The 21314-nt window shown below is 42.9% G+C and overlaps 2 protein-coding genes across 6 annotated transcripts; one reads left to right on the top strand and one right to left on the bottom strand.

The window, feature by feature from the left end:
- Window positions 1-1797: 1797 nt before the first annotated feature.
- Window positions 1798-5074, bottom strand: LOC128273269 (cytochrome P450 4c3-like). The gene is made up of 5 exons (XM_053011208.1): window positions 4927-5074; window positions 3517-3632; window positions 2943-3225; window positions 2801-2870; window positions 1798-2698 (listed from the first exon to the last, which is right to left on the bottom strand). The coding sequence occupies exons 1-5, from the start codon at window positions 5072-5074 to the stop codon at window positions 1798-1800; spliced, it is 1518 nt and encodes a 505-aa protein (XP_052867168.1).
- Window positions 5075-12677: 7603 nt separating this feature from the next.
- Window positions 12678-19538, top strand: LOC128273638 (ATP-binding cassette sub-family D member 3). 5 transcript variants are annotated; one of them, XM_053011673.1, is made up of 9 exons: window positions 12678-12775; window positions 13681-13828; window positions 14124-14239; window positions 16322-16512; window positions 16609-16706; window positions 16796-17259; window positions 17410-17507; window positions 17590-18072; window positions 18167-19538. In XM_053011673.1, the coding sequence occupies exons 2-9, from the start codon at window positions 13716-13718 to the stop codon at window positions 18578-18580; spliced, it is 1977 nt and encodes a 658-aa protein (XP_052867633.1). In that variant the 5' UTR covers window positions 12678-12775; window positions 13681-13715; the 3' UTR covers window positions 18581-19538. The 5 variants fall into 5 exon arrangements, with proteins under 5 accessions (XP_052867633.1, XP_052867616.1, XP_052867640.1 ...); XM_053011656.1 differs by having other exon boundaries at window positions 12718-12990; window positions 13658-13828; window positions 18167-19537; XM_053011663.1 differs by having other exon boundaries at window positions 12719-12860; window positions 13658-13828; window positions 18167-19537.
- Window positions 19539-21314: the final 1776 nt, after the last annotated feature.

The following is a 21314-nucleotide window of genomic DNA, read 5'->3' on the forward strand; positions in this document are numbered from 1 at the left end:
AGAAAGGGCCGGGCCGTATTTATGGTTATTATGTTGTTGATGTTTTTGTTTTGTGTGGCTAGCGAACGTCAACTGGAGTGTCCATCTCAAGTGTATTGTCCGTGTTTCTTTTTCTTTTGATTATAGCGATTTATTATATCAGAGAACGATTTTCATTTCCTTTAAAACAATAGAGGATCGATATTATTATCGGTATGCACAATCGGTATCTTGAGCCATTACGAAGATCTGTTGTTCGAGCTCCTTGGATTGTAGCATTAGCAGTAAGGATGCTTGTTATATCTTAGAGTTACGTACTGTAATTTTAGCGTTACCTACTTACCTATGGCGAGCGTTACCTGCTGCTCTATTACCGGGGGCACGCACGGAAGCGTACTGTGACACATCGATACAAAATGGTTGGACGGATCGAAATGAAACTTCACATACGTTCATATGAATAGTGTACCAATACAACAAATAGAAATTAGGCTCGTAGCAGCAAGGCTCCAAACTTATTGAACATCCTGGTATGTTCTCAATACTTGACGGATTAAAGCATCGTGATGTATAGCATTGACCTCAATATCATCATCCCCGAAGTAATGCATGAGTATTTCAGCCTTGCGAGTTAGTGCATTACCCTGTTATAGAAGACCAACTAGCTGTTCCCGGCGCGCGTCGCTGCGCCTCATTTCATCCTTATTTCTCGATTGGGAGGCGTTTCAGAGGACTTCTTGGTGACGTATCCGATAAGCTTCTCTTTTCGCTTCCCGTTACTCCTACCTTTCAGACGATCGGGCTTCCCAGTGACTTATTCGTTCAGTTTCCATCCCCACCTTACGTTACTCCTCCGTTTCCCGGTGTCGTATCCAATCGGCTTCCCTTTTTGCTTTCCATTGGATACATGACAAAACTCGCACCACCTGACTTTGGCTCAAATTGCTTGAAAATTATCAGAGCTTTGCTGACATTAACCCAGATTTTGTATGGAAGTCTCCCTTTGTAAAGAGGGGAGGGGTATCAAACATTTACCAGAACATTTCCACTTCCCCAAAACTCCCATCTGCCGAATTTGGTTCGATTTGCTCGAAAACGTTTGGACGTTACGTTACGTTACGTTACGTTTGTATGGGAGCCCCCCTCCCCAGAAGTGTGGGAGGGCCAAACTTTCCTATTCACAATCCGGGGTCACAAAACTACGCTGTACAAAATTTCACGCGGATTGGTTCAGTAGTTTTGTAGAAAGTGCGGTACAGACAGACGGGTGACAAAAAAACCATTTTTTTATATATAGAAGATGAGCAACGTCCACACTCGCTCCACAGGCTGCTCAGTCGCAGAACCGAGCAACCGAGTGCTAACTATCTCACCGCTTGGAACCGTCATGTGTGCATTTTGAGACACATTCGATCAAATGGCTAAGAAAGTATCGAAGAAACATCGAATGTTACTACTATTGAATATTAATTGCTACACTCCTAGTAGTTCAGCTCTTTAACTTTTCCACATATTATTTATTAATCGCAAAAATACCTAATTCCGTTAAAGTTTATTTGCCCGAAGATTGTAACCTAGACAAGCATATGCCACATTTGTTTCTTGTTGCTCAACAGAATATCCGTGTTTATAAAAAAGTCGAAAACATCCCAAACCAATCCTGTTTTGCCAAAGAAACGCCAAGTTAGATAATACTGAATCGAATTAATGCACGCTAATATTGTGTTTTCTTTCACCGTTTCTTTCTTTTGTTATTGCCCTCTGCTGCTCTTCTTTTACTTTACCCCTCTCTCCCTTCTGCGCCAGAGCGCCCAGAGGCTAATCTCGCTCGTGAAGCCGCACCGTCAGGCCGTCCTTCGGTCGTAGAACTAGATCGCAGAGAAGTAGGACGTCCTCGCGCCGGTTGATGGCCTCAATGCGGAATCTTCGTAACACGGCTGATATAACCGATTTCTCCTCCAAAATGGCAAATTTCTGGCCTATACAGTTCCGTGGTCCGGCGCTGAATGGAATGTAAGCGTACGGATGTCGGCCGCTGCAGTTCTCTGGCAGAAATCGGTCCGGGTTGTACTTATCAGGGTTAGGAAATACTTCGGGGTCACGGTGCAACTCATAGACAACGATCATTGCGGTGGTTCCAGCCGGTACAGTGTAGTGGTCGACGAGCACATTTTCTGTTAGTCGACGACCGATCACAGGGATGCTCGGAAAGAGACGCAGGCCTTCTTTAATGCAGCATTCTAGATACCGCATCTCGTTCAGCTCTTGCATCGTGGGGCGCCGCTTGCGATCTCCATCCATCACTGCATCAATCTCCTGAATCACGCGGTTCTGGATCACTGGGTCTGCCCCGATTAGGAAAAGTATCCAGGCCATGGCTGCTGCCGTTGTGTCATGGCCTCCGATGATGAATGTATCAACCTCTTCCCGGATCGCTAGGTCCGATAGCCCTGAGCCCTCGAGCAACAAATCAAGAAAAGCAAGCTGCTTCTTCCGACTTCCATCTTCTTTGCCATAGTGGCTGTCTTCATTATTATTATTGTCCACAGTTTCCTTTCGCTTTAGAAGCTGTTGCTTGCGCTCACGCACCACCCTGTCGGAAAAGTTATGCAGCACCTTCAGACATTCCTGGTGCTTTTGGAACTCTTTAGTTCGCTTGAAGATAATATCTGGGTGTAACCATACCTTCTGCAGTCTATTGCGAATAATCTGCCCAATTCTGAAAGAAAGATAAACAAATGAGATTTTGAAGGTAAGAGAATAAATGACTATAGAGCTTACATCATGTACCACTAACATGCAATCTTAATTCATACTTAACTGTTTGTGTGCGCGTACATATTCGGAGTTCGAATTTTTCTGTGCATATACCGGACAGCCCATGGCAGTTTCTATCAACGGACCAAAGAGAAAATAAATTGTAGTTTTTTTTATTTCAAGGATAGGACGCAAAGTAAAGTTACCACAGAAAATGTCCAGCGCGCAGAGTGTAACGTGCGGTACAATGTTAAATCCGTTAGCTTCATGCAATTGCGCCTGTGTAAGCTTCTCAATCAGTACTTCGGCTTGATTCAAGAAGATCGTCACGAAATCAGCCAGTATCTTGAAGTGAAACGCTGGTGTAAGAGACTTGCGACGTGGGTGCCAGATATGCCCGGGGGACGTGAGCAGCCCGTTACCAAGCCAGTCCTTCATGTACTCGTAGTCGTTACTCTTCTCCACCAGTTTGGGGTTGCTCAGTATTGGCTGTGAAGCGAAATATGTCATGAACAGTTGTACCACTTTTTAGTCCCAGTTCAATGTTATGCTGACTGCCATTTATTTCAGTCTACGATCAGGTCCTAACATTTGTTCACGTCACACTGCACTGGGTAGCACGTATCTTATTGGCAGCTAATTTTTATTTTATTCTGTTAATTCTTAGTGTATGTTTATGCGTTGTTGATCATTAACATGATGCGTCAATACAAAATATATTGCTTTCTGATGAATCTGTGCGCAATTTTCGATAGGCTCGATTATTATTGTTTAGCTTACCTCAACTGCGCATGCTTTGGATATAAGCACGTATGGGATAGGACCATTCCAGACGCGACTGATGCCTTGACGACGACCGTACATCTTTCGGGAAGCAATGATCCGATCGAACAACTCTATGAAAATGTGATACGTAAAATAGTATTACTATTATTTAATATTATTACATCGGAAGCAAGCAATAATAAAACGAAGGCAACTATAAATACCCAAGGTATTTTACGAGCGATGTAACAAGTAGAATGGAAAAGAAAGAGAGAGCAGTTAATGTTATGAACTGAGCCCCAACGAACCGGATTTATTTACTTTATTGACGAAGCAACGAAGAGTTGTAGTCAAAATGCGTGCCCACTATTTCTCCCCACTCAATCTTTTCCTCTTTCTCATCCTCCTTCTTCTTTTTTCTATTTCTTCTCCTTCTACTAGCTATTCACCCCCCGTTCTTCTTTTTGTGCACCTCTTTCTCCTTCATTTTCGTCTACACCTCTTCTTCTGCGCGATTTCAACCTCATCCCGTTACTTCGCTTATTTCAATTCAGTGGTGTCGTAGTGTGTTGTAACCAGGTGGCTACATCAACCGGTTAAACGAGAGGAAACGTTGGATAGAAAAAGGAAAATAAAATTAGAAAGCCAAATGATGCCATGGAAAGCCCATTGGTCGATTGCGAAAGTCATCAACTCGTTTGTGATATGTTTGACATGTTAAATAATATTACTCGTAGCCCCAAATTCAACACGGTTTTGAACTACGTTCATCAACACGGTTGGGCGCAGCTTAAACCACGACTAGACCATTTGGATCGATTAGTTTTGTAACGTACAAACACAAATAAACATTTAAAAAGGTGCTGTGTTTTTGAGCCCGTCTGAGGATTTAATTCTTTGATGTGGATATAGTAAATTTTACTGCATTCGCGTAAAATTTACTCAATCGAGTAAGAATTTTATGCTGTTTCTTATCGTTTGGAACAGATAAATATTCGAGTTATGATTATTAAATTCTAAATACAGCTCAATCCGTTCCTAGATAACGAACGATCAAAAAAATATTTGTGGATTTAAAAAAAATTACAACAATCATAGATGATTAAAATTCACTGCGTTTATGAAATATTTCAATGAAAACTGTTCTATCAGCTGGAAATCAACACAAAAAGATTAGATTGAGCTTCAATACAGCTCATGTGGCCACCTACTTCTAGAAGAGACTGTATCCCAGTACAATAATACAATGTTTGCTTGACGACATTATACGTTGGACAGCATTATAGTACAAAAGGTTGACGATTGATCGATTGATTGACGATTTATGAACTTGATCTAAAACGCCAAACGAGCATTTTATTTTATACACCGGTGTGATCGTTTCCTTAAGCAACATCCGCTTTAAATATTTTAATACCTTCTTACCATCCTTGCATCCGACGTTAATTTGCAGTCCGTTTCCAACTAATGGTAGACAAACTGGGCCAGGAATCTGATTTATCATCTTGACTATCTTCGTCCGTCTCACTTTCAATATCACAATTGCGGTTGCCACTACTAGACACATAACCATAGTGACTGACGTTAAAACTACACCTATTGGGATAGTTTTGCCCACTACGGGCCTTTCGCCCGAACTAAACCAATTCTCCATCGTTTAGTGAAGAAAGGAGTGGTTTTCAACATGCACTTTCAAAAATCAGCAACAAAATCAGCTTAAACTATCACACTTAGGAAAAATTTAAAAAGTACTTGGACTTATGGCGGTTGACATGATTTCTATCTGTTTACTTATTTGCTAGGAATGTTTTTGTTTGTGGGAATGTTTTGTTTGTATGGTTTTGGTACGCCCCAAAACATATTAGTGAAGAAACAAAAATTTAACTGCAATTCACTGCACTACTTGAATTCACCAACCAGCCTTTATGTCCCCATTATCGCTCTACGCTGAAAAAACTTCGCCGACTGTCGGTTGCTTTCACCGTATTCTGAGTTCGCTCACGCGCGATGGATTTGGACAGTCTAACCACGACCGCTGAAGCGAACTCGTATTTATAAACTATGCCAGGCGATTACCGAACCTTAATGCCGGCCTAGAGCCTTCGCTGTGGAGCAGTCAATTTGTCGGTGGCCTTTACACTCGATGACTGCGTCTGAGGACAATACACTATTTGTTGATTCAGCTTTGCATGAGAGAAAACTCAGTCGAATATGTTAGATGATGTATAGAATTAGTAACCACGGCCTATTGGTGTGTGGATACAGAAAGAAAGACAAACTTTGCTTTATCTATTATGGCTATTCGGATTATTGTATATTCACATTTAACATTTGAAACAATTGATCCCTTCGATAACATGGCCTTTTTTTTGTAATAGAATGGCGCCAAATTATCCTTCAGATGTACAGGGTGCACTTTTCATTTGACTATAAAACAAAAACGGCTTAATAGTTTTCAATGCTTAAACATTTATTTAAAAGATTTTTTTTTAATCTAACAAGAACGGACCGGGCCGTATTTATTATTTGAAAGATTGATTCTTTAATTTTTGTATAAAATACAATTGTGGTCAATTGTCCACCACGATTGGTTTGGCAGTAGCCCATTGGACCTATTTTTGAGTACATTTTCGATTATATCTGGTCGTATTTCGATGATAGCAACTTGAATTTGGGTCTTGAGGTTGTCAATAGTTGCTGATTTATTCGCAAGACATAAATATCGATTGTGGCTGTTGCTGTATGGCACGTAGCGCCAAGTTCTCAGCTTCAATTTCGCCGAAAAACCAATCAGCCAAAATAAGCACCAAACAGTCCCTCGTTGTGGGTGTATTGGCTTCCCTTGCACGATGTGTGGGTTTTCTGACCCACAATACTGCTTATTAACATAGCCATCGAGGAGGAAATGAGCTTCAATTAAATTCATTTCACGAATGAGTTGACGCTTGGAAATAAGTTATCATATTTCCCAGTTTTCTGCAACCAAAATAGTATTTTATACATATCTGTGAAGAATCTATTTTTCAAATAAAAGTTCAAGCATAAAAAAATATTCAGCCGTTTTTTTATAACTAAAGGAAAAAGTGCACGCATTTTTGACCACCCTGTATTATTAGCCTTGAAATCAAAGTATTTTTACATGGGTTTTGTGTTTACCCATGTTACGTAAATTCTGAATATATGGTTGGAGCCCTTATCAATATTTTTACTGCTGAACTTCAACAAATTATTGGTTTCGATGAATAATATATAATAATTTTAGTAGATTAACATGATTTATTATCATTCTCTATGCTTAGCCAGTTACCTAAGGAACGGAAGCTGAAATGAAATGAAAAACCGACAACTTCAAGTATGGTTGGCGTACGCTGTATCTTTCAATAGCTAATTTTCGGACATATTCTTCTGCGTCGAGAAAGTAAAAGGGTTGCATTAACAAACAAAACCCATTAGAAATGTCCATTAAAACATTTCTGTGAAAGAAAGAGAGAAAGAAAGAGTGAAAAAGCTCTTAAGCATTGATAAAATTTTGAAACAGCTTCTCCTATGGGTTGAACGCCCCATAAAGCCAACGTTGCAACTTTTTCGATTACGTTATAGTTTTGTTCCGACTCCGACGTATTGTTCCGACACTTCAGCTGCCATCTCCATGGCGTGCAAGCTTACATTTATGATGACTTTTTAATAATCGTTTTAATAAATAAACAAACGGGCTCTAACCGATGCAATGTACAAATTGGGCTAGTAGCAGCGCCCTCTGGTATTGAACCGCATAACTTAGTGAACACGCTCGTAAACTATGCGTCCTGTTTTCAAATCATATTGGGACTAATTGGGTGGATCATGGTTGTATGATTTTGTCAACTGCTCGCTAACCATAAACGGCAGACAAAATTTAGTTTTGCTACCAATGTACGTACCATCGTACTTACATCGTACTTCGAATCGTCTAGTAGCACATCCTCTAGCCACGTTGAGCAGCGTTGAGAGCAAACGTTGTGCGTTGCTTGAAGTAGTATGAAGTACTTTTAATATCACAGAAAACGCCACGTTTTGCATTATCCTGTGCATGAAATATTTGAAACGTAACAGTTTGCGCTTCAAGGCTGTCTAAAGACATTATGCTATTGATGGCATTATAGCATCAATCTAACTAAATTTGCTGTTGAACTCTTGAAACCCTGGTCTTCCAAACTAAACTTCAGTTATAGTGTCATGCAAAGTTATTGACTTAATTTGGCATGGTTTCCGATTGGCTGTGGATGGTAACCTATTTCAACCTTGCGCAAGGTCCTTAGTGGAGCTCAACCGTACGTTAGCCCACTGTGGCGTGCCACTTTGAAGGTGTTATTTTGTTTGAAGGTCGTCTCTATATACTTTTCAATCTCTATTTCTGATTTTCTGTTCTTTTTTATTTTCATTGTATACTTCAATCAAGTTCATCGAACGGTCAATTTTTAATTAACACTTTTCCATTACTACAATCATATCGCAAAGGTATGTAGAATGTAACCAAAAAATTGACATTGAGCCTCAAAGAGCAATTGAAATCTTTCATGCCATTTAATCAAATGAATGGAACAAAGAAAACGTAAAAATGCTCCATCCCTTTTCTGTGTATACCAGACAGAGAACGCTGATGCTGACGATCGAATACATACCATCTCGCCCCTCCCTACAAGGTTGCCTTGAGATGATTTTTCTGCTCGCTCGGTGAATATGAATATGAAGACCAGATGGTCGGCAAGAGAAAGCCAAGGAGAATGAACTAATAAACACGAGGCGTGCAGAATTGAGTTAATATTTAACTTTGGCCGAATGACAAGCTCTCTGGAAATTTGATGGGGCTTGTATAACGCTCATGAGCGGATGAAAAAGTGTTATGGAGTGAAAAAAAGTGTAAAAGAGAAGCAGCATAACAACGAGAGTTGTAAATCGGCGGACTGTACACATTCAACAGCTATATGTTCCAGACCGATTATGGGCTTGGGCCAAACAATCTGAAGTATCGAACTAACAACCCACTTGCGGATTTGAATTTGTCGACAGATATTTTTTATGAAATTTATTTTGTTTTGCATGGCGAGATGGCTTGCCCGAGTGCTGTTTTCGCTTCTCACTACGAGGCCGACCAGGCCGCGCAGAGAGTGTCATGTTAAACCTCGATTTTGCCTCTATTTTCTCCTCCGATGGCTCGCTCTGAGCGCGGTTAGGGAAGCTCGAGTTCTGCGCGGCCTTGTCTGTTTCTATTTTCTACAATGATGCACCCAACATTGTTTCGTAGACTTTTACAAAGTCCACGATGCATGTTTACTTAGAAATAGGCCCTATTTGGAGCTGTTTGTGCCCAAGCTCAACCACGTACGTGTCTACGGACATGTTCACAAACCTGTAAAAGCCATGGTTCGCCAGCCCACGCAGCTGGTATCGCTGGACGGTATGAAAGCCTAAAAAATCGTAGAATTATTAACACGCAGAGTAGAATTATTATTAACAATTTGGAGAAAACATGAACACGTGTAGAATATTGAAGCTAGTCGACGGTTACGGGTGTTGCCATTTACAAGGATTTCAGGGATAGTTTTTTTTCTAACACATTTGTCTAAACCGGTCAATGAATTGTCTTAGTTGTATAGACTTTTTTTAATCTCATTGTACGGACTTCTTCTTCTTATTCAGCAACAACCGTTGAGCGGTCGTGTAGCCTGCACCAAAGACAATGTCAATCTCTGTTGCTTTCTGTAACGGTGTGTTTTTACGGGCGGGATTGTTGGTCCCGCGCCAAGCCCCTCGTCACGCCGGTATCGGGAGTCGAAACCATGGCTGGCTGCGTGACAACCGGTCGCGGGATTCAGCTCCAGGCCAGCTGCGTGACATTGACGAGGGATACCGACCGCTCTATCAACGGAGATAGGGGGAACAAGGATGAGTCATGCTTTCATGTCTTACTTATTCACTTTTAAACCCCCGCCGAAGACTATAGTCAAGGCTGTTAGTTCAGATTGAGTCACCTTTCTTTATGAGCCCTCGGTTCCTTTGTTCGGTTCCTTCGGTTCCGATATGTTATCGATTTTGAAATTTAAACATAACTTGTCATACTGAGAAGCAGACAAGAAACTATCGCTCTACTAAGACACAATATCCCAAACTTGTTATTGTGTTGTTGAGTTCAGAATAATGACAATTGACACGTTCTGATAACGTTTAAAATACTGGATAAGCTAAAGTAGTACATGTGTAAGCCGATATCATTACACTGAGTCGCCCACAATGTGTAGGTTGCGTGGGAACCAGGTGACAACGTCTTTCTAAACTTCGTCTAACTAGCATCCATTAGTAGCCCGTAGCAACAGTTTGAACGGGAGTAATTTATCGACCACCTTGCAACTCAGCCATAAATTATAAATGGGATGCTGAATTCTAACTACATCGTTCATTCATACCATCGTTAGCGTCTTGCGTGAAAGTACCTCGTTCAAAGTCGGTGGTCGGCGGTCGAGGAGTGCGTACATTCAATTCACATATCGTCTGAAAATTCTCATATAGTATAGCTAGTTTATATAGTTTACTGTTGATGTCCTAAGAGTAAGCAACGTTATCGTTCGCCTGGGGTGACTGATGTTTTGTGAGTTTTCACCATTGAACAGCTACAACGTTGCAAAGTTGCAAGGACAATGCGGCTTACAGTGAGTTGGCATGGCGCATAACATCGTTTGTCATAATTGAACTAACATCGTTGATTTCACTACCTATAGTTGAACATATGCGGGCTACTGATAGGTATGATTCTTGTCCCAACCCACGGAAAATTAAAGCACGCTGAAATCATCACGGACACCACAATCAACAACCATTTCCGGGCGACACACGATCACACATTGCAACCATCGCAGGAAGCAAGCAAATATTACACCAAGAATGATGAAGAGTTGAGGTTTTACAATGGTGCCGCCGTTTCTAACGACGACGAGGAGAATGACGAAGAAATCGCCGTTGATGACGACGAAGACGACGAAGAGGACGATGGACTAGGAGCACGCAGAATGCCACTGCCTACAATTGATTGCTTCCGACCCATCGATCGATGGCATATGTATGAGTGGGCACAACACCACCTGAGCCACGTGGCTAGTCAAACCTCTAGAAGCTCTCAAAAGAACTATGCAGAAGCGCCTTCGGACTACGCAGGTGTCCGGTATATGGGACGGCGGTCCAGGCGAGCAGGAGCCAACGTTCGTATAAGACGAACACGGCATCAGACAACAAAATCGAGCGCCCGTAAGCGTACCGCCGACTTCGGGCGTGATCTATCGGCGGACCTCTACGCCCAGTATCCGTCATCTTGCGCCTGCCAAACGAAGGTAAACGCAGAGTTGCGTGTGGCAGCGAACCCTGATCCTTAACGCTAACCTTACTATTATTACTACTATTACTAGCCTGATCCATACTCTCTCGTCTATATACCTCTGCCCTACCTCTGCCATACCACAAACAGTACGAGCTGCTCGATCTCGGCAACACGCACTTCCCACGCTACGTTGTGAACGCGATCTGTCAGAACCGTAGCATTAACAGCCGGAAATGCTGGCGCGGTTTCAGCTGCAAAGAGATCCCGTATAAGGTACGCGTCCTCACCAAGCGCGCCGACAACGAACCCGCGGGCGAGTCGGACCATCACTCGACGTTGCTGCCCGAACCATTGCGCGAATACTGGCGTTTCAAGACGGTGACCATAGCGGCCGCTTGTCAGTGTTCCATCTAGTGCCGTAGTATCTCGTTGAATCCCGGAAGTGAGTGTCCGACGTGGCATAGTGAGTGGCGAATTAAGCTGAGTCGTGAAGACAATATCATCATCCAAATACATGCACTATAATCTAGCCGCAGAGTTCTTCTCTTTTGTGAATTGAGCTATAGTACGATGACTAAGCAATGGACTTGCTCTTCTGTGTACACACATTAATTATGGTCGGATTTTTTCCCCAAATTTGCATACTTTAACTCTAGAACATTCCAAAAACAAGGCCAGATTTACTTTTATCATATCCTCTACGTCAATCCGTTCCTCCAAGAAAGAATGAAATACATCTACGTCGGATAACATGCACAGAAAGGACATGCACGAATGTTCTGCTTCAGCTGGTCTAAAAGGTTACACTAATATTCAGAATTTATTGTTTTACCAGTTTCCAAAAAATCCACCAAAAAATCCACCAAAAAATTCCTTTCACATTCCAAAAAAGTGAAGGCTTCAGGGACCATCTTCTTTAGATCCTGGCCTATCCTGATGACAGACTGGTACGCCTCGCCAAACTACCCTTTAACCGCATCTCAAATCAATCAATCCGCCCAGCGTTTCCACCATCGCAGGTATACTCAACCCCCACCCTCGCTCAGTAACCAGGCAACGTTGGATGCATTGAAAAACGATGGTCGCACGAAGGAATATGATGATGTCGGAGAGTCAGTTGAAGTCCGCGTAGTCGAATCGGCTGCATTCGTTTGTGAATCGTATGCAGAGAGCGCTCGAGCAAGAGCGCAGATCAAAGATGCTATAGTGTGAAGTGAGAAACACGCTCGCGTTCGATTACCCTAAGCGTGGCTAACGAACCCATCTTCTCCTTCGTGTATCTGCTTCTCTGTTACGTTCTATCGCGCTCCCATTCCTGTTCCCATGTGGGCCCAGAGCTCCGGCCGAAGTTTCAGCTAATGGTAGGGGTAAACCCTATACAAAGTCGTACCTCGTATGCTGTCAAAATGTCAAAACTTTTTCGAGCATGTTTATAGCGAATCTCTTATATAACATCTCTGGAGAGTTCTATCTGATAAGTTTCATTTCTGCCTTACTCGCCTGATTGGTTTAATTTGGCGTAGATGACTTTTTTTTTTAAACGTGTTAACGTAGTATTAATTCAATGGATTAATATTGCGTTTTTATAGCGTGTTCGTCGTTTTATAAGAATAGCAATGTATAAGGCGCAGGGTGTATCGTTACGCTGTTAATGCGCAAAACAAAGCTGACATTTGATTGGTTGGAATCTTTGCATTTTATAACCGGCGGTAGTTAATGCCGTACTTCGTGTACTTTGAGCGATACCCATTTGTTGGTGTTTGCGGTAAGGGCTCATCGTCGTCATCGTTATACTATTGTCTAGCCAGTTAGCTACGTTAGTTCATCAGTTACAGCTGTAGAAACAAGAAAGGGCTGCGATAGACCAACCGTAACAAAACGAGTTAACGTAGTGAAGAAAAGCTGGGACAAGTTAACACCGTGAAAGTGCGATTGATGAACAAATATTGTTACACTCGCCCGCATCAAGAGAGTCATCATTTGACCTTACTGTGGCGAGCCATTTACGTTGGTGTGTGGCATGGACAACTAGTGCCGATTTATTTCTGTTCGAAATCAAGAAAAACAAGTCGTGTAAACGTAAACATCGGAGTAAAATCAATACTAGCTTAGTTCCACCTTGTTGCGAGTTCTTACGTTTGGTAAGCCAACGGTGTTTTCTAATGGTTGGCAAACTTAACATAAAACACGTCCACAGGGCCGGCAGCACGCTTAGAACACGCTCTTTTTCTGATCGGCAGAGGTGGGATTGGGAGTTAAAGAAGATATAGGAAGAAAGCGAAAGAGAAGAATACGCGTAGTCATGAAAGTGGCAGTGTCACAATAAATTCAGAACAAGTGATGCGTAACGGCAATGAACTAATTCGGTCCAAGTTTTGACGTCTTGCTAGCGATCAATTTATCAGTGGACTGGTAGTACGGAAAAGTGGATATATATATATATACTATGTGTATATATGTACAAACAAAAGTCGATTGATCTTTGATAGAGCAAGTCTGGGCAATACCTTGTACGGAGCTGCTTCGTTCATTAAAATGCTATTAACGTTGTGAACAAAAGTTTCCTTCATCAACATTAGTGCATGTTGTATTGTAAACGTAAACACTGCCATTTACGAAGCTTCACTTCTTTCATATGACGTTGAGAAGGTAGCGATGGCTGTCAGCCACGGCCACGTAGTTATGTTGGTGTGGTGGAAGGTTTTGTTTACATCTTCAAAAGCATGTTAAGGAACGAAGCAGCCCAACACAAGGAATTGCCTGGACTTGTTTTACCAAAGATCACTCACTTGGATATAAACGTTTCAGCACTTTCTGCATTCAAACTTCAGCTGCGACGTAACAAAGGTGCGCGTGCTTTGCAACAATGGCACCGAATTTGAGCAAAGTGCTGTCCAATAAGAACACCGTGATAGGCATTGCCGGTTGTACAGCGGCAACTTGCATAATTCTGTATGGTAAACAGGTGCATAAAAACCGGTAAGTCGCTGTGAGTGATTCCATTGACGGGAAAATTAAGGTCGAGAAAGAGCACGGAGTCATCTGGTTTGGTTACAATGTGTCACTGTCAGGTCAAATTAGATTTGAGAATAAAAGCGTGGTCGTCGTTGCGAGGGTCTGGATTAACTGTTGAATTGTATAGCAGATGCCTCTTTCTTCCAACTGCCACCCCACCGTTTCCATTCGTTCTTTGACCGTCGTTTGGGCGTATTGACCATTTTGTTGACTCTACACTATGGGTTGTTTTATTTTTTTGGTGTGCTTATTTCCACAGCAAGCAGCGACCGGAGGATGAAATACAATATTTCATCAGCGATAAGGCGAAGGAAAAGCGCGGCCCCAAAGCCCACGTCAATGCCATTTTCTTCGAACAACTCCGCGCATTGTTAGGTAAGTCACAGTGTCGTTGGTTGTCGAGGATTCGACATACTCAGTAGCCAAAGTGTGATAGGTTAAAGCTCAACACTCAACCTGTAGCGCAAACCGGAGTTACTGCCGATATGTTACATGCTTAGCACTAAGGTGCACAATTGGAAAATGTGCTTAGCCCTCGTGATTGAAGAAACATTGCTTATCTTTGATAGTCATCAGCTAGTCCAAGCTTTATCAACCTTCGGTTCCCCAGTATGCCGTCTCAGGTACCACGCCATCGCAATCGTACTTTGAACATCCATTGGTTGTTCTATCGATTCCATAAAACCGAGGGCCGGATAACACCTGATCTGGCACCCTGTGACTTATCTATTCTGAAAACTTCATTTGCCAATGAAAGGAAAACGTTACTGGAGGGCCAGACGAAACGTAAAGCCGAGCGTAAAAATGTCAAATCGTATGCGCCTAGGTCAAAAAAGCTTAAACGTTGTGTGCTGACATTTTGACCATTCAGAAGGCTTGTACCGACGACACAAACATACTGTCACTTTAGGCGCAATAATTTTGCTTCCAGTAGACCAAATGTTATGAAATTTTGACTGGAAGTCTGGAAAGGATGTACCTCTCAAACACATATAACCACATCAAAGTGGCGCCACCAGAAATGTCCCTATTGGAAAAGTTCTGTTTAATTTGCGCCAGACTGTGTAGAATCCGCGTGCATGGCTACTTTGTCCTGTGCTGCTACTTATTGTGCTACTTTTAACATATGATGGTTATGCCCATTTAGTGGATTCGATTTGACAACAACACCGCTTTGATATTGGTGGATCATGTAGCTTGGTTGTTATTATTATTCAGTAATGACAGCCCCCGAGCACTCTTGGCCTGAAACAGAGACAATGTTAACCTTATTTGCTTTATCTAACCATTTGATTTTCACGAGCGGCGTTGTTGGCCCCGTGCTAACCCCCTGTCACGCCGGTCACGAACCAAATTGAATTGGTTGTTGAGGGTGTCGCGGGAATCGAACCCATGGTCAGCTGCGTGATGGTCAAACATCGTTGATCGCAAACCAATTTCATCAGCAAGAAAAAATATTTAAAACACAGTATATAACACAACAAAACGCGCTCGCGATGGATGTGTTGTCGCATATGGACAAGTTGATGAATAATTACAAATTGTGGAATAGGAAAAAAACCTGGCTCGTTCCAGCCGTCTCTTTTGGCTAGGCTCGGGCGGAACGGGACCATTCGTTGGAGCCGTTTGATTTTTCATTCGTTTTGTGATTTTTGATGCAATTGGGTGTATTATTGATGAATCAATGTTAGTGTCTGACGTGAATGCCCTATGATGACATGCAACTATTGGATATTCGACCATTGAACGAAGACGAAGGCAAACAGATTTGACCATGGAAGCGAAGGGCGAAGTCCGATTGACTGTCTACCATGGCGAAACCGATTTTTGACTTAAGCGCCATTAGCCAAACGATAGAAACACACGCAGGTGACCCTCTCCGCCATACAAAAACGATGACCGGACGACAGCAGTCAAACAAAATTCCTGTTCGGGCAAAAACGTTCTGACGTTGAACTAATCTAGGTCGCGGCTTCTTCTGTGCGGTTTCGCGTTTTACTTTCATAGAAGTTTCACAGTATTTGTTTTGGTTTCTGTAATTTAGTTAATTTATGTAAATACATCGCAGTCCAGTACGGAAAGGAAGACGTATTTCCGCAGCCGAAAAGCTTATACTGTAATTCGACTCTCAACGTAGCGGATCTCGAGTGTAGGGTTTGCAGACAGAATCTTTTTCTTACCCGGCTACAACCGCTGAGCGGTCTTGACTTGCACCAGAGACAATGTTGGTTCCTATTGCTTTCTGTAACGGGGTATTTTTGGCAGGCAGGGCTGTGAGCCCCGCGCCAACCCCCCTGTCATGCCGGAATCGGGAATCGAACCAATGGCCAGCTGCGTGACAACGACGAGCGTTACCGACTGCTCTAACAATGGGGACTACGGGGATACATTGATTTTCGTGATTGTTTTATGTATGCATTCGGCTAATTCCACTTTCCAACATGTCATACTATACAGGAATCATAATACCAAAGGCATGGAGCGTCGAAAACGGTCTGTTGATTGTAATTGCGCTATCACTAATTGCCCGTTCGGTCAGCGATATTTGGATGATACAAAATGCGACGGCCATTGAGAGCACCATCATCACCATGAATAAGAAGCTGTTTCGAACAGCGTTGGTTAAGTACCTATCTGCGTTACCTGCAGTAAGTAGCAAAATTTCAAACGAATACCACTGGGTATCACATAATATAACTATAAACCAATTTAATATTCTTATTGCCGTTCTTGCGTGACCCTAGATTGCTGTCGTTAACAACGTATTGAAATGGAGTATAGGCGAGCTAAAGCTTCGCTTTCGGTCCAATCTTTCACAATACTTATACAACGAATACCTCAAGTATGTTAACACGCTGGTATAGATTTTACTGGTCTTGATGTTGTTTCATGCAATTCTGCTTTAAATTTAATATGTGATATCTTTTACAGAGGATTTACCTACTACAAAATGTCCAACCTCGACAACAGGATAGCGAATGCCGACCAACTGCTGACGACCGACATCGACAAGTTTTGCGAGAGCGTTACCGATCTTTACTCGAACATCTGCAAGCCTTTGTTGGACATTGTGATCTACGTGTATCGGTTAACAACCAACTTGGGTGGAACGACGCCCGGCATATTGCTTCTGTACCTGTTCTTCTCCGGCATGTTTCTGACCAACTTGCGCAAACCTACCGGACGACTAACTGTGATGGAGCAAAAGCTCGAGGGTGAATTCCGCTACGTGAATAGTCGGTTAATAACTAACTCAGAAGAGATCGCTTTCTATCGCGGAAACAACCGAGAAAAGCTGACGATTCTGTCTAGCTTCAACAAACTCGTCGCACACTTACGCAAGTTCCTCGAATTCCGTGTCGGCATGGGAATCGTCGATAATATGGTCGCTAAATGTACGGTGCCCCGCTGTAGCTATGATGCTTTTTGTGATATATTTGGATGCCATCATTCATTCTCTCTTTCTTCCCCCCCCCCCCCCCGCCTGGCCCGTTCTTCCGATCTTTTTCTTTCTTTTTTTTATCTTCTATGATTATCACGCTCAGACATCGCGACGGTTGTCGGGTTTTATGCGGTGTCGTTACCGTTTTTCGAGAAAGATCATCCGCTTCTGACTGGAAACCAACAAAGCGAACGTTTGAGCGTAAGTTCGGCTTAAGTTAAAAAGATTACTATCGACAAGCTGATGATGATTTCATGTTTTGAACTCATTTATACCTTCGTAGCGCTACTACACGTTTGGTCGGATGTTGGTTAAACTGGCGGAAGCGATCGGTCGGTTGGTTCTGGCTGGTAGGGAAATGTCCAGACTTGCCGGCTTCACAGCTCGTATGACCGAACTGACCATGGTTCTGAAGGACCTGAACTCAGGCCGGTACGAGCGCACAATGGTGAGCTCGGGTATTGTCGACGTTGATATTGGACCAGGGTGTGGCTTGGTGAAGTTCCAGGATAACTTTATCAAATTTGAGCACGTACCCTTGGTAACACCGAATGGAGACGTGCTAGTAAAGGACCTCACATTCGAAGTGAAGTCAGGTATGAACGTGCTAGTGTGTGGTCCGAACGGTTGCGGTAAAAGCAGCCTATTTCGTATACTTGGAGAGCTGTGGCCAACGTGGGGTGGCAAGGTGACCAAACCACCGGCCGGCAAACTGTTTTACATACCACAGCGTCCCTATATGACGCTGGGCTCGCTGCGTGATCAGGTGAGCAATATCGTTCTATTTCCATCCATAGGCCAATGTCATTTTCGTTCTTAATTTCATTTACCAATGTTTTGTTATTTCGGTCAACTTATAGATTATCTATCCACACACGCACCAAGAGATGAAGCGTCGCGGGAAAACGGATGCCGATCTATTAAATTATCTCGATTTAGTGCAACTTTCATACTTGCAAGTACGAGAGAAGGGTCTGGACGCTATCGAGGATTGGATCGACGTGCTGTCAGGTGGCGAGAAGCAACGTATTGCGATGGCTCGCCTGTTCTACCACAATCCACAGTTCGCCATCTTGGACGAATGCACGTCCGCCGTTTCAGTTGATGTCGAAGGTAGCATGTATGAGTACTGTCGAAAAGTCGGCATCACGCTGTTTACTGTGTCGCACCGGAAGTCTCTTTGGACACACCATGACTACTACCTCAAGTTTGATGGCCACGGGGCTTACGAGTTCGAACCGATCGACAGCAGCAAAGATCAGTTTGGATCGTAATAAGCGCGTTCAATTACCATTCCTACGCTGAGTTTTTCAAGCTCTCAGCCGAATCAACAATTGGGAAAACAAAATAAAAGGTGATATAACGAAACAGGCTTGTGATGTGAGAACGGTAGAGAACACCGCACGTACCGGTAGCTGGTTCCACGGCACCGCAGTTGTGTACTACAGGCTAATGAAACTAAGTAAACAGGATTTGCGGGTAGCTTTGGTGGTATGTAAGAAATCAGGGGCCGGCTCTGGATTATAAAATAACCATCGCACATTAGTGTTGTTTTACAGTCAGTAATAGAAGTATAATCATCAATTTGTTAACTTACCATTCCCATGTAGCACGCTTTTAAGTGCATTCAAATAGTGAAGTCTGCGTTGAAAGGTTTCTAATTTCGATGTTAAGAATTATAATAGCGCCCACAGTGTTACAAAATGAAACGATTGTTTTTAGGTTATTCAGATTTTTTTCTTTGCTATTCATTTGGTGCTGGGGTGGAGGAAAAAAATTACATGTTAAGGAGTAATTCCTCACATTTTTGCACCACTGTGACGGAATCGTGTTAGGGCAACCATTTTTTCCGTTATCCTTGTTTTGTTATTCACCAGTTCATCGGTAGCTAGGCATTGACGGACAAATAGTATAAATTGATAGGACTTTGTATTTCACTAACCAACTGAAGATGGTCATCATTGATTTTAGAAGAAATTTTGCTATTGCGTTACGTACTGCCGCTATTGAGCGAAATATATAAACACACTTAAAGATACATCCGATGTTTAATTTTTTGTTGGGTGACTGTTGCACTTACTAAAATTGAGTTTTTAAAATTCTTGTTGAGATAAGATCTTTAGTAAAACTATCCAGAGTTTTCTATGCCGCGAGCGTGAGTACACAACAATGCTGTTGACGATCAACTGACCGACAACTCAGTCGTCACTTTTCTCTACACCAACCGTAGGTACAGAAGTATAAACGAAACAGCATGAAGTATTATTTCAACTCAATAAATACTGAATTCAGTTTCAAACTTAACCGACAAAATCTAACTAACATGTATCCCCTTAGTCGTGATGTCCGCCTCCCGCTTCTCCTTTGGCACGTACTGCAAATCAATTGGCCCCCGTTGAACCAAATCGCAGACGAACTGATGCTTCCTTGAGCCCACGGCTCCTCGACGCCAACTCGCCCAACATCACGTTCCACGACTGTATCAACTTGATCAGCTCGTCTTGGATTTCGCAAGCACACTCGTACTTCTTATCAATCAGCTGTTCACTCCGGTCGCGCACCTCCCGGATACTCCCTTCTTTCGCGCTCTCCTCCGCATCGAACAGCTGCAGTGCATTACTTCATCCTCCACCATCGAATCGCTTCGCTAGTTCAGCTCCAGGAACGTTTGCTCGCGCCACGATCTCACCGTCCTGAATCTCTAGGGCCATCGCCCGGGTCTTATTATTAACATAAAAGTTAAGGCTCGAGTTTTCTCGTACCAGCCCCCATTCTTTCACAAATCGTGCTCAGTGAACAGCGTATCGCGCTTTTCCTGCAGCGTAGCACACCGCTCCCCACCCGCTCCGACCAGTATCTTCCTACACAGCCCCGCCAGCATTAACTGCCATCGATTAAGCAACATCGACCAATCATCTAGTTTCTTCAATTCTGCTCTATAATTTGAAAAGTTCATTTCAACTCAACTCATTCCTCACTCAATGCGGCTCGGTCCGTTGTTCTAAGATTTAAAAAACCGTTCAAAATTTCTTCTACTTCTTCTTATTCGGCTACAACCGCCGAGCGGCCTGCGTCATGGAATAGCTCCTTCGTCCACCACAATTCAGTTCCGGCCGTTTTGGCGTTCCGGTCGACGCAAACTCTCCATCTCAGACGGGGCCTACCAGCTCGCTGTTGTAGCGGCTCTTCCATTGTCCCTCCTCACATCGAGAAACGAAACGAAAAAACACTGCGTACAAAGCAATGATAGACAAGCGCAGGACGTGGGACAGCGAAAGGGAATATAAGATTCTCCGAAGAATAGAGAAGCAAGTACACAAGAAAAAGAAACGATTGTGGGAAAACGAACACCTGCGGTCTTTCGCGACCTCGATCGACTAGACCCCGACGATCGGACCTCATTGTACGTCACGTTGCAAAGGGTTGCTCCAAGGATGGAGCCTTGCGGAACGCCTGCCGTGACGTCACGGACCTCTAGTCCTCCATTCTTCTCGTACAGCTACGGACGTACGGATGGTAAACATGCCCTTGTTATTGGTATAATGACTGTTGTGCATGTTATCAGTGCACATGTATATCATAGACAAAATATGCAGACTAAAACTTGTTTTGTTTTAGGTTGAAATCCTTTGCCTTTTTGACCTGGAAAAGGGTGAAACTAACAAAATTAAAAGTAAACACATGTAAGTGGCCGAATATGACTGAAGGCATGCAGCACTAGAAACATGGGAAAAGCATACCAGGCCGTTACAGCCGCCTTGGAAACGATACAAAGAGTAGGAGGGAGAATGTCTAATCCTGTGTTCGATGCAGCGCAACGCCAATACAACGTAAAACTCGGTGGACCTCGTCCTGCCCCTGCTTGAGCTGTGCCTGTGTGTTAAAACAAAAGCAAAAGGAAAGATCGATGTTGGAAAACTTTTGGCTTCAGTAGATGTTTGGAGTACTCGAAGATGGAAACAATGGAAAATGAGGCAAGTGAAATTGGAAAAAAAAGTTTCCGAAAAT

This window comes from Anopheles cruzii, chromosome X (assembly GCF_943734635.1).
Source record: "Anopheles cruzii chromosome X, idAnoCruzAS_RS32_06, whole genome shotgun sequence".
Classification (NCBI taxonomy): domain Eukaryota; kingdom Metazoa; phylum Arthropoda; class Insecta; order Diptera; family Culicidae; genus Anopheles; species Anopheles cruzii.